Source organism: Colossoma macropomum, unplaced genomic scaffold, assembly GCF_904425465.1.
Source record: "Colossoma macropomum unplaced genomic scaffold, Colossoma_macropomum, whole genome shotgun sequence".
NCBI classification, from domain to species: domain Eukaryota; kingdom Metazoa; phylum Chordata; class Actinopteri; order Characiformes; family Serrasalmidae; genus Colossoma; species Colossoma macropomum.
In genome coordinates, this window is record NW_023494786.1 from 26,514,776 (window position 1) to 26,528,452 (window position 13,677).

General features: G+C 37.2%; 1 protein-coding gene across 1 annotated transcript in view; it reads left to right on the plus strand.

The window, feature by feature from the left end:
• Positions 1-13,677, plus strand: part of frem2b (FRAS1 related extracellular matrix 2b) — a 144,233-nt gene that overhangs the window by 116,062 nt on the left and 14,494 nt on the right. Inside the window, 8 exon segments of the mRNA XM_036565019.1 lie at positions 313-510; positions 1,930-2,094; positions 5,009-5,191; positions 5,971-6,101; positions 7,648-7,803; positions 8,973-9,276; positions 10,492-10,623; positions 12,733-13,064. Of these exon segments, the coding sequence (XP_036420912.1) occupies positions 313-510; positions 1,930-2,094; positions 5,009-5,191; positions 5,971-6,101; positions 7,648-7,803; positions 8,973-9,276; positions 10,492-10,623; positions 12,733-13,064 (1,601 nt within the window).

Below are 13,677 nucleotides of genomic sequence, written 5' to 3' on the forward strand. Positions count from 1 at the left end.
TCAAAGTCTATTTTTTATTTTTTTTTAACAGTGGACCTAAAGTGTTGTAGTATAAGGAACAGAATAAACACCTATATTATTTTATTTATTTATTTACTGAATTATTTTTGGCCAGGCTAAAGTACAGCCCCCACATGGAATTAAGGCCATAGTTCAATATTTTTGCTGCAAGAATCGTTCAAAACGCTGTAGTCTTTGCACAATATTCACTCTCTTAGAACAAGCCAGTGCTGTAGTCCTCCTCATTTTTCCCACAGTGCACATTCAAACCTCTACAAATGATTATTCGCTCTCTCTCCTTTGTATCTCCAGTGCCTAAAGTTCAGTTCCGAGATGTGACATACACAGGAAACGAGAACGATGGGAAGATTACGGCCATCATTTACCGCAGCGGTGACCTGAGCTACAGGTCCAGCGTACGCTGCTACAGCCGTCAGGGTTCAGCCCAGGTCATGATGGACTTCAACGAGAGGCCCAACACAGACGCTTCCATTATCACTTTCTTACCAGGTCAGCTTCTCTGCTGCTTGTACAGTTTACACAAGCCCTTAACTGCTTAAACAGATTTGGGTTCCACTTTAGAATAAGACTACCTTTATAAAGGGTTTATAAATGCTTTTAAAATGTGCTTATTAGTGGTTATTAATTAGATCATAAACACCTTAAACTCATTAATAAACAGTTACAACACACAAATAAAAAAGGTCCCTGTTGTTTGCCTAATAGAGAACTCACATTCATTTATACTGTTAAACCTTATATATTGTGATGTTTGCTGATCTTCCTTTGTCTTCTTCTCCAGTCAGCATTAAACCTGTCAGCTTCACATATTCATATTCATCAATTTGAAAGGTCACTCACTTTTGCCCTTTTAATTAATGTGTTATAACTGTTTATTAATGATTTTTAAATGTTAATGACCTAACTTATAACCATTATTAAACTTGAATTTTAAAATGTTCATAAAGGCTTTATAAGGGTAGTTTTTTTCTAAAGTGGTACCCAAATATTGAAATAATTGATATTCTGTATACATTGGGGATACTTCATTTTAGGAGTATAGTTTGATTTTCACGGTTCACTTTTCAATTACACTGCCATTCAAAAGTCTGGAGTCACTCTTTTCAAAAATACAAAACCAATTATTTTGCAGATACACATATAAAATGAATGTAATGTGATTGTGATGTTCTGTAGGGCTCAAACAATTTGTAGGAAACTGTAATAATAGTATTATAAATGGAGCTATTTGTAATTCTATAATAATGGAGTAAGTGCTGTAACATTGATAATAAACTTATAGTATATTAATATCTAGAATGCCTCATGTTTGAAAAGCAGTAACCAAATCTTACAAATCATTTAGTAATTTCATGACAAAACACTTCTATAAAAAGATAATTACTATTTATTGTTTAAGAACATTGGCTATTTTTACCACTTCATAAAGTCTTGTTCCTAAAATGCTCCTAAAATTGTGAATAAACTGTGAGTTTTCACTTTGGGATCTACTTTATAGCATTTTGAGCTACACTAAATAAGCTATAATTGAATACATTTACATTTACATGTAGCAATTTAGCAGATGCTCTTATTCACAATACAATTTACAAAATAACGCAAAGTACCTCGAAATACTGCAAGAATAACACATTTCAAAGTAACAATTATTATGTCAAGTGATTCCAAATTTTAAAGGGTTGTGTTAGTAACAAAAAATACAAGAGGATAAAATATGAGTGGTATGGCTTTATTTGCATAGCTGCTCCTAAGCTGTGTTGTTAGCTGTTCCTTGAGATTTGTAAAGAAAAATGTCAAGATCTTAACAGTTTCTATTAAATATGTTAATTTTTTGCAAACTGCCATGCCACAACCTTTTGCAGAGAGAGCTTGTTAAAACTAAAATTACTTTTTGTTTCCTTTGTGTAGGAGAAGTGGAGAAGCCATGTACTCTAATTCTAGTTGATGATACGGAGCATGAGGAAGTCGAGGAGCTGAGGTTGGTGCTGGGGAGCCCCAAAAGCGAGTCTCCGTTTGGGGCGTCCATCGGAGCTCAGAATGAGACGCTTATCAAGATAAAGGATGATGCTGACAGTAAGACTTTTCTGAAGTTTACCATATTGTCAGTCTCATAAGGAGACTCTATATCTCAGAAACAATAACTTTATAAGAGAAGAGAAAGATGATCTTAACATTTGTCAGTGTGTATATATATGGGGCCAAATGTGTGTGGACACCCCTCCTAATTATTAAGTTCAGGTGTTTCAGCCACATACATTGCTAACAGGTGCATAAATTAAACACATAGCCATGCAGTCTCCATAGACAAACACTGGGTCATACTGAAGAGCTCAGTGACTTTAATTGTGTCACTGTCATAGGATGCCACCTTTGCCATAAGTTAGTTTCTGAAGTCTCTGCCATGCTAGATCTGCCCGTCAACTGTATGTCCTATTATTGTGAAATAGAAATTGCATCACACTTTAGAGTTCCAAACTACCTCTGAAAGCAACATCACCACAAGAAATCTGCATAAGAGGTTTCATAAAATGGGTTTCTATAGCCGAGCAGCTGCACACAAGCCTAAGATCACTATGCGCAATGCCAAGCGTCAGCTGGAGTGGCGTAAAGCGCACCACCACTGGACTTTGGAGCACATGGAAACGTGTTCTCTGGAGCTATGAATCATGCTTTATAACATATCAGTCCGATGGGCAAATCTGGGTTCGGTGGGTTCGGAGGAGAACGCTAACAGTAAAGTTTGGTAGAGGAGGGATAATGGTCTGGGGCTGTTTTTGAGGGGTTTGTCCTGATGGTTTCAGTGAAGGATAATGTTGATGCTACAGCACAGAGACATTTTAGACAGTTATAAACTTCAAACTTTGGGGGAACAGTTTGGGAAAGACCCTTTCCTGTTCCAGTATGACTGTGGCCCTGTGCACAAAGTGAACTCCATAACAACATAGTTTGATGAGTTTGGTGTGGGGAAACTCCAGTGGCCTGCACAGAGCCCTGACCTCAACCCCACTGAACACCTTTGGGATGTTGATTGTGAGCCAAGCCATCCCGTCCAACGTCTGTGCCTTACCTCACAAATGCTCTTTTGACTGAATGGGCACAAATTCCCACTGACACATTCAGGAATCTTGTAGAAAACCTTCCCTGAAGAGTGGAGGCTGTCATAGCTATAAATGGGGACAACTCCATATTAATGGCCATGGTTTTGTATTGTGATGTTCGGCAAGCTCATATATGTGTGAAGGTCTGGTGTCCACATATTTTTGGACATATAGTGTACTGTAATAAAATATATAAATTGTTCTAGCATCATACCTCAGTAGACGCTCTGTTGTGCAGTCATTTCACAATGCAGTTCTCTGTTTTTTATCATGCTCACCCCAATTAATCAGTGATGAAGGACCAGTATTTTAACACAGTTTTAATTATCATGTTTTTTCTGCAGCTGCATTAGGTACGAAAAGACAACATGTCACTTACAGAGCTGTTAGCTGTTAAGAGATTTATACTTCCTTCCACAGCTGAAAGAGCTTCTGGCTATAAATTCTCTTATTTGCTGAGGATATTAAAGAGCAGGTTGTGGGCGGCCGTGACACGAGCTGGAGGTTGAATGTAAACAGTGGTTTACCAGTCACCTCCTTCCATTCCCTCTCCTGAGTTTACCCACAGTCTATTCTTATCTTCTCTAAAGGTCCTGGCGGAATATTTTATGTAGGACTGTGGAGTATAAATGTCAGATGTAATGAACACGAAGGCATAACACAGAAACTGAGCCTTGGCATCTTCTAAACCTGCATACTACAATTGGAATATTCAACAACAGAAATATAAGTATAGTATGACTACATAGGGTGTTTTTCCACTGCACAACCTAAACATTCTAGCTCTAGTTCATTTCCTTCCTACCTGAGAGACGACTGAAACCATCAGTTAACACATGTATTGTCCTTTTGGTCATTTTATGCCAATCGTAAGCATCACTCCCACTGAAAAAACAGCACAGACCAGCTAGAATTCCATGCTGGCTTACGCTGGTCTGGTGCTGGTCTGATGCTGGTTTAGATGGTCATCCAGTATGGTTGTAGGAGTGGCTACTCCAGTTATGCACTGCCTTTACACCAAAAAAGACACAAAAACCGATCAGAACATTTAATTTAGCCATTATTCCATGTACCCTACCATCTGTCTTGCTCTCTTAAGTGACTGTCATTAGCTTGGAAATTTACAGCCAACAATCAACAGTCAACACTGTCACTTAAAATCAAATATGTTCTTTTCTAACCATAAGCTTGATGAGGATGGATTAATCTATTACAGTTTTATTTATTATTTGTTATTATGTTGTTATTACTTCAAATTTTAGTTTGCCTTATTTATTTTGTGTTTAAATTTCATTAATTGGTGTATTATCTTAGATTTATTTTATTGTTCCCCTTCTTAATTAAATCTTAATTTTTCTCTTAAATTGTTTCCTATTTATCTTGTTTGATCTTGTTTGATTTTACTGTTTAACCTGATTAAATTCTATTTTAATCTCTCTTTCAATCCTTTTACGCTGTAATTGCTTGGCTGCATTGAAAATGAGGGTCACCCTCAATGTATTTCTGAGGTTGATTGATTGATTTTCACCACAGAGAACACAAGTAAATGCTTCTTTGAGTGCTTTCATACTTAACATACTCCTTTTCCACAGAATATGACAGCATTTTTACCAACATGTTGATTTGCAAGGGATTAAAATAACCTTAGGTTATGTCCACTGGTCATTTTATAGAAGGTAAAAGGTGACAGGATCTTTACTGATGTGGGAGCACGCAGTCCATAGAAATGACTGACATGGTGCATCCAGACTGGACTAAAATCACTGAGAAAAGGCAGTTAAAATGACCACCTCATGTAAAAGTAAACCTAAAATAAAAATCGCTGCTTGCTTTCTTACTTGTGGTCTGTAGTGTACAACTGACATTTCTCACGTCCTGCTCTCCCTCAGAGGCCATTATCAGGTTTGGGGCGACCAAATTCAGCGTGAGTGAGCCCACTGAGTCTGGACAGGTCTCTGTGGTGAAGATCCCTGTGCAGCGTGTAGGGGACACCTCCAAAGTGTCGGTGGTCCGCGTCCATACCAAAGATGGCTCTGCGTCCTCTGGAGAAGATTACCACCCAGTGTCAGAAGGTGACTGCAATTAAAACATCACTGAAATGCTGGCTTGGTTTTTGGACCACAGTGATGAATTCTACCTTTTTGCACTGAATGTTTAAAAGGTTATATTGACAGCACTGCATAATTATCTTGAATGATGCAGCATGACCATGTAAAAGTCAGCCAATGAACAGTGCAGGTTAAACACGACGCTAAATTTGACTTAATATGCCGTACTTATTTGTGTTTATTTACCGTTTGTACTATTTATTATTTGTTTAAACCCTTAAATGGCCAGGGTCCACTGACAGGCCCAAAGTCCTATTACAGGCTTCTATAACTTAAGAATAGCTCAACCAATTTGCATTGAAGTCCATTTCATTACTGATTAATAAGCCTTAGTATTTAATAAGCCTGGGATTTTAAGGGCTTAATATTTGTTTATCTTTTTGTATCCTCTGTTGGTTATTTGCATACAGTGGCCTCAAAAAGTATTGGGGGCAGTGGACTTTTTGTCATTTGAGCAGTTTCTTAAATGCCTTTGTAAATTTCTGATTTCATGAGCGAGTCCTTCTCCAAGTTTTCTCCAGTTTGATGTTGTGCCAAAAAATGTTTTTCTCTAAAGTAAACATAATTTTAAGTAATTTAAAGGAAATTAAACATTACACATAGTGAAAGTGTGCAAATAATTTTTAGGGCAACGGTAAGCAACACTTTCATCAGGGCAAGTTCAAGTTCTTCATTTAGATTCTGATTGATTCCCAAACACTACAAGCGCTGATGCCTGAACTGTTGACTTTCCAATCCTGCAGACATTGAATTTGAGGAAGGGGAGACGGAGCACACGGTGGAGATTGAGATTCTGTATGATGGCCTGCGCGAGATGAGAGAAGCATTTACGGTCCATCTGAAGCCGGACGAGAACATGGTGGCTGAGATCCAGGTGCTCACTGATCATCCTGCAGGGTTTACACATTAGAGTTCAGCTGTATGTTGGCATTAACAAGAAACACCCTCCAGTGAGCTGAGTTTCTGTCTTCAGCTTCACAACATCTGGCAGGATGTGTATTGAACCCTGACAAATGTGGTTATTGTTATCTTATTACTTCACTATTTAAGTGTTATTACTTAATAACTTATGCGTAGTAAATTACAAAATGTTTTACAGTTACATTTGATTTATCTGTCCTTTAGGACTGACTATAAGTTTTATTACTAGTTTTTAAATCTTTTAATGGTAAAGCACCCTTCATTTTGACACTTTTTGAAAATTATTTTCCCAGTTGTGTCTTAAGATTATCAGATGCCACCTTCTCCATACTCCACATATGAAAGCTAAAAAATGTAGTGATGCAGTTTGTTTTTATGCAGATTTGTAACACATTACCAAGATCTGTAGCTCATGACCAATAATCATTTCTCAGGCTCCTTCTATTATTGATTAACTCATCATTTTTCAGGCACATTACCTTTTAGTTATTTTGCTTTTAAGTTAATTGTTTCATTATAGGCATACTTTTCTCTTTCATATTAATTGCTATTTTTATTGTTTTTGTCGTTCTCTGCTACCACTTTTATTTAATAATTGTTTTATTTATACTATTTATTTTAATACTATTGTTTTATTTATTTATACAATTTATTTATACTATTTTATTTATTTTCTTCTTTGTTTTCTTTGTTTTTCATTACATTACATTATAAATCACTTTATTTTGTGAAGCATTATAAAGCACTGCATTTTAAATGTGTGAAAGGTGCTATATGAATACAATATTATTATTATTATTATTATTATTATTATTATTATTGTTCTTGTTGTTGTTGTTGTTGTTGTTGTTGTTGTTATTATTATCAACAGTTTTCAAGTTTTTACTTCTGACTATTTTTTTTTCACTGAAAAAATTATTGGTGTCAACCTAGAAAAGTAAATAAATTTGCTGCAACAACATTTTTTAACTACTTATACTAAGTTAACAGAACAAATGTGTCTTATGTTTTGTTAAGTTGTTATTTCATGTTAAGTGAACTCACCATTTGATTGCAGCAGGTTTAATTACTTCTGAATGTTCAGACACCAAAATATTTTGTAGAGTGTTGTTTTAATGTTAAAAAAATGAACAAAACAAAACAAGCCTGGACGTACAATAACAGTCAGAATATTTATATCAGAAAAAAATGTTTACATAATGCTTCTCTTCTTACATCACAAATGGGGATTAAAAGTGTGTTATACACAGAAATTCTCCAATAGTTTCATTAAGCTACAAGTCAGAAATAACAAAACAAAATGTGAGAGATGTTTATAGGCATATACGCCGTGGGGACCTAAGGAGCTTGAATTGTATATTGGCATTAAAGTCAGCACGTCTTCTACAGGGTATTATCTCCCAAGATGACAGTTATTTTGTTATTTTATAATCTTCAGCCTCATAACTATTACGAGGATCTTTACTGTGTATTTAATAGCTCTCTTCTTTTTCATGCAGATGACCAAAGCCATCGTCTACATTGAGGAAATGAACAGCATGGCTGATGTGACCTTCCCCGCAGTGCCAGTGGTCATATCCCTCCTGCAGTACGATGACACCAGCAGTGCCCGAGACAGCCAGCCAGCTGCCGGCTACCCCGTCGTCTGCGTCACAGTGAGCTTCAGTCTCATCTAATCAATCAGAACTCCGCTGCTAACGGAGCTTCGCTGTTAAGATCATGACACTGTTGGAGTTTTAGGCCTGACACTCGCTCTGATCTTACCAAGTTCTTTAAAACGCCTATCATAGCTTGTTACTTTTATTTGATGTAATTTGTGTTATTTTGATGTGCTTTCATCTCCATTTTCTTATTGCCTGCTGTTTTATGTTCACTTTATTTGATCACTTCTGTGAAGCTGCATGTTGCAGAAAGACACTTTAGAAATTTCCCATCTTGCTCAGCTTCTTCTTATTATTTTTATTATTAATATTATACATTTCTGTTCAACACTTCATCATCTAGATATAATCATCATCTAGAACACATTTAGTTGCAAAATAATCAATAATAAAGGAATGATTCTAATGATTCTATTCTTACAGGCTGTATAGCTTTAAGAATAAAGTTATGATCAATTCATATTCAGAATGCCTCATGTTTCAAAAGTGCTGATCAAATCTTGAGGCAAATAACGTCACCAAACCAATTAATTTTTTTCATAATTGCCCTTTTCAGATTATTTAATACTAATATTAATTTAAATTATTTAATATTTAATATAATAGATGCATTTAATATGTAGAGTACTGTAAAAAGTCAGAGACCACCCTTTCATCTGTTTAATTTCTAGTCAAAACAGCCAATAAGTTACCCATTTTCCAGCATTAGGAAAAAATAGAAACGTATATTTAACAGAAAATTACACAAAAGCCTCAACAAGGAAATATTAATTCAATATTTTCAGGATTTAGTGTGTGCACCCTTTGCTTCCATTGTATGCTTTCAGTTTTTCATTGAAATCTACAGAGATATTTTTCCACACCCTCAAAGTTCAGTCTTAGAAGTTGGTTGCACTTGCATCTTCTCACAATCCACACAATCCCGATTACAAATTCTTCTTTTTTTGTCTATTTCTTTATCTCAGTAGTGGCTTTTTGACACCTACACATCCTTTCAGACTCACTTCAGAAAACACTTGTGCTAGTTGGACAGATTATATTTGCAAACTAACTTTCCTTTAATGCATTTCATTGGGTTCATATGTCAAACATAAGGCTTTGCAGATGTGCTATCAACCCCCTGTCATTCTCCCATCCTGTTAAAACATCTTCTCTCTCTCCAGGCTTGCAACCCCAAGTACCCGGACTTTGACCGCACCGGCTCCATTTGTGCAGGCGAACACATCAACGACACGCTGACACGATACCGGTGGCTCGTCAGCGCTCCCACAGGGCTGGACGGGGTCACCAGCCCCATGAGGGAAGTGGACTTCGACACTTTCTTCACCTCCTCCAAAAGCATCACGCTGGACTCTGTGTACTTCCAGGCCGGCTCGCGGGTGCAGTGCGCAGCTAGAGCGGTCAACTCCAACGGGGACGAGGGTCTGGAGCTCAGCAGCTCCATTGTTTCCATCAGCGTAGAGGAGGGTGGGTGGAGATTATACTCTGTAAATGCAGCTTGTTCACAGATTAAAAATGAGCTTCAATGGAGGATCACTGTAAACAGTGCAATTTAATCCTGTGCTAGCCTTAATCTGAACTATGTGCACAAACATTAAGCCAAAGGCCGCATTCACAAGGACAGTATCCATCAGAGAAATGACAGATTGCTACACGTAGCTGGTTTATTGTGCTGTCTTGGCCAGATTGCTAAGAATTGCTGAGAAGGGTTGCAATCACTTGCTTTTTTACAGTTAGGTTTGGAAATACAAAAAATATATAAATAAGACATTTGCAACCACAATGGCTGAGTTTCAAACGAGTTGCAAATGAGTTGCAGGATGCTTTACTTTATGCAACTCGAGTGAAACTTGGTTTCATGTATGCTGCAAGCAACTGAAGTGTCAGTGTGTAACACCAGCCTTACCACAGCAAAAGTGTCTTCATTCATCTTACTCAATATCAACATGACTGACTGAAACTTCACCCCTGATTGTCTCTTATTGGCTGACGCATGGTTGCATCAGAGTACATTTCGTCAGATGTTTAACTATAGTACTTTTTTAATGTACAGCGGAGCGTAATGTTCTAGCATAGCCGTGCGTTCACATCAAGGCAAGACAGGTTTTTATATGACACATTTCATACATAAAGGCAGTTCAAACTGTTTTACATAAATAAACTCAAAATAAAACTTTATAAATAATTCAAAAGGAGTCAGAAAATGTAATTGAAGGAAATGATCAAAATAAAATTCAGTTAAAATAAATTACATTTATTGAAGTTCTTGAAGTTGACGGCAAAGCATTTTTGACAGGTAGCATCAAAACTCCTTGTGAATGTGACTGAATGCTGGAAAGTGAGTGTGAGTTTTCTAGGCACAGATTCGTTTACAATGTCAGTGGCGATTCTCTCTTGAAAATCCATTCCTCTCCAGGAGGAGGTCTAATCTGTGTCTGGGAAGGCAGCCCATAAAGAAACATCCATAGAGAATCTCTATTCCCACTGCAGTTCCAACACTATGACTACTAATGTGGGCCTTAGAAAATGATCCAGTGTTTGAGCTGCACTCTTTTATCATGCAGCTCTCTAAGGTCTTGATAACTAAATTGATCTTGACAGTTGAACTGAAATGAATCTTTGGCGTGGCTGGGTTTGCTGTTGATGGATTGTGTGGACTCTGATTGTGTTGCCCTCTGGCAGGTCTGTGCCAGCCTCGAGTGCTGGGCGCAGTGGGCGCTGAGCCTTTCTCTGCCAAACTCCGTTATACTGGACCAGAAGACCTGGATCACCCAAATCTCATCAAACTGACCGTCACCATGCCACACATAGATGGTAAGAGTTCTTGTGCAAAACTTGCGCTTGATTTCTCAGGTAATTTCTCAGGTATGAAGGTAACTTTCTGATTTTCTTCGACTCTCTGAAGTCGCTGTGATTGATGGCAGTAAGAAAAGCATACTGTGATTTAATTTCAATTATTTCTTGCTCTTTTTGAAACAAGACAGTTTTTTCAACTAAAGTACAAGAGGAGATGTTTTATTCAAATTTAAGATTGCTATGCATAGTCTTATCTTGTGGAGAGGAAAATCATCCTTTACATTTTTGCCATGTTTCTGTCATTGCTTGACAAATAGAAAAAAGCCAAAGTGTACACTGGAACCTTTTGATACCAGTGTTGGGCTAGTTACTCAAAAAAGAAATTCATTGCAAATTCCTGATTGTAATGGGATCACTTTACGTATTAATTCCCAGAAAAAGTCATCTTACTACTCATTATTTTCCTCATTTACTCTCTAAACCCACACAAATCTGGATCAACTGGAAAGTACAAGGGTAAATCCAGTAGTCCTTTCAGTACGTCATTTAGAAGAAACAGCCAATCACAGTAAACATCATTCAAAAGGCCTGTCATTATCTCTGCCTTTACTCCCAACAAGTTAATGCATGATTAAATTAGACATGGCTAATGCTGTTTGAAAGCTCAGAAATTAGCCGATATATAAAAAAACCAGCTGCCTTCAAATAAAGTGTGTATGAATAAAGTGTAAAGTTTACAGAGCTGTTTCTGAACAAAAGTTGAGTCTGACTTCTTTAGACACATTTAGGAAACTCTCTCCTTCAGCTTTCTTGTCTTAGAGCGTTCCATTAGCAGGATTAGAAGCTTTGACAAATCGCTTGTGGAGTTAATGGCAGCGGAAAGTCTTTTTTGTTTGTTTGTTTCTTTCTTTTTCGTCTCCCTCTGCTGCACTGCTCATACAGTCGTTTACACATCCTCTACAGAGTGAAACAAAAAAGAAAATCAATAAATAAACCAGAGTTCTGGTAGTAAGAACTTACGAAATATCAAAATATTGATGGATTAGACTGTCCTGAGTATTTTACTCATACTTTTACTTCTGCTAAAGTTTATTGTTAAGTAAAGAAATCCACCTTTTCTCAGTTATATTTTAGCCATTTATATTTACTTTCCAATTCCTTTTTTGTGTTATTTTTTATAATATTTAGTTGGTGACATCATCTGTGCTGCTTTGTGATTGGTCACATCTTTGGCTTTAGAGCTTCAGCATTTTACATTTTATTTCAGACCAAAAAGAATCCCAAAAGAGAAGAGTAGAGCCTTCAGTTTCTATGCTGATAGATTGCTAAGATCCACCTCAGTCCTCTAAATTACTCCATATTTAAGTAGTTTTTTGATGTGAACCTTTTGCACTTCTACTCAACTTGTTTTTTGGGAAGGTACTATAATTTTTACTCATATCATTTTTTTTTTGCCACAGTAATAATAATAATAACAATATTTTTACATAAGTAATGAATTAAGCTACTTTACCCACCTCTGGCCATAACTTTTGCACAGGCTACAATTTAATCACCCTAGATATGTCAAATTTAGCTAATGAACAGTAACTGTGCATTAAAATGTGCTCTCTGTAGACGTTGTGTAACTTATTTTTTAACTTAGAAAATCAACAAACCATGTCATTTGACTAGGGGTGCACAAATCTTTGCATATGACTGTATTTATGATTAAAGTCAGTCAGCTGGTCAGTCACAGGTAGCATACAAGCATGCAAATTACATACAAGGACAGACACAGATAACATACACTAAATGTACCTTGTTAATGTATTGCATGTAAAGTTCTCTTAAAAACACGAGTTACACACAAAATTCTAATCAAGTCCGTAACTATAATGTGATTACAATCATTTAAACTGTAATGCTTTGTTACAGGAACAGTATTGCATTACTGTAACACATTATATTGTTATATTGATACAGAATGCAAATCGAATGTAATGTGAAGTCACAATTACGTAAATATAAACAAATACCACAATTTATTTAGAAAATATTGTGATTTTTATTTTCCTTAAAACCAGCCAGCACTAATTTTAATGCTCGAATAGCATCAAAATAGTCTTTGATGTGTTTATCTAATAGGGATGCTGCCTGTGGTGTCCACTCGTCCACTCTCCAACTTCGAGTTGACTCTGAGTCCAGACGGGACACGGGTGGGTAACCATCGCTGCTCCAACCTGCTGGACTACAATGAGGTGCGCACACGCCACGGTTTCATCACCGAATCCACCCGCAACCCAGAGGCCATCGGAGGCACAGCGCCTTACCAGTACAGCGCCACCCTGAGGGGCCAGAGCACACTACGCTTCTACAGGAACCTCCACCTGGAGGCGTGCCTGTGGGAGTTTGTCAGCTATTACGACATGTCCGAACTGCTCAGCGACTGCGGGGGGACCATCGGCACAGATGGGCAGGTGGGAGACTGATTTGCGTCCTTGGCTTGACCACCTGTGGTGATCACTATATATGTAAATTAATGTGGGCAATTAAAGTTTCAGAGTCATTTTAATGATGTTTAAAATGAATAGGTTCAGGTCTACAATCTGATTGGCTAAGACACATTCAAAGCTGTTGTAAAATAGTTAATATAGATGCATACGCAAAAGTTTTGTACAGTTCACACACACACACACACACACACACATTTTCTAAGCCATTTATCCTTCTGGGTCGCAGGGGGGTGCTGGAGTTTATTCCAGTGTTCATTGGGCGGAAGGCAGGAAACACCCCGGACAAGTTGCCAGTCCATCACAGGGCAGACACAATAACATACACATTCACAGACGCAATTAGAGTTAAGGCCAATTTAGTACCTCCAATTGGCCTGACTGCATGTCTTTGGACTATGTGAGGAAGCCCACACAGACACGGGGAGAACATGCAAACTCCACACAGAAAGCACCCTGGCCCATATACATATTCAGATACATGTATAAAATAATTCTAATAGGAGGCTAATATTCTGTACGTTTCAAAAAAAATTATAGGAAACCATAACTTACAATAAAAGCAATTAACTTTTAATAA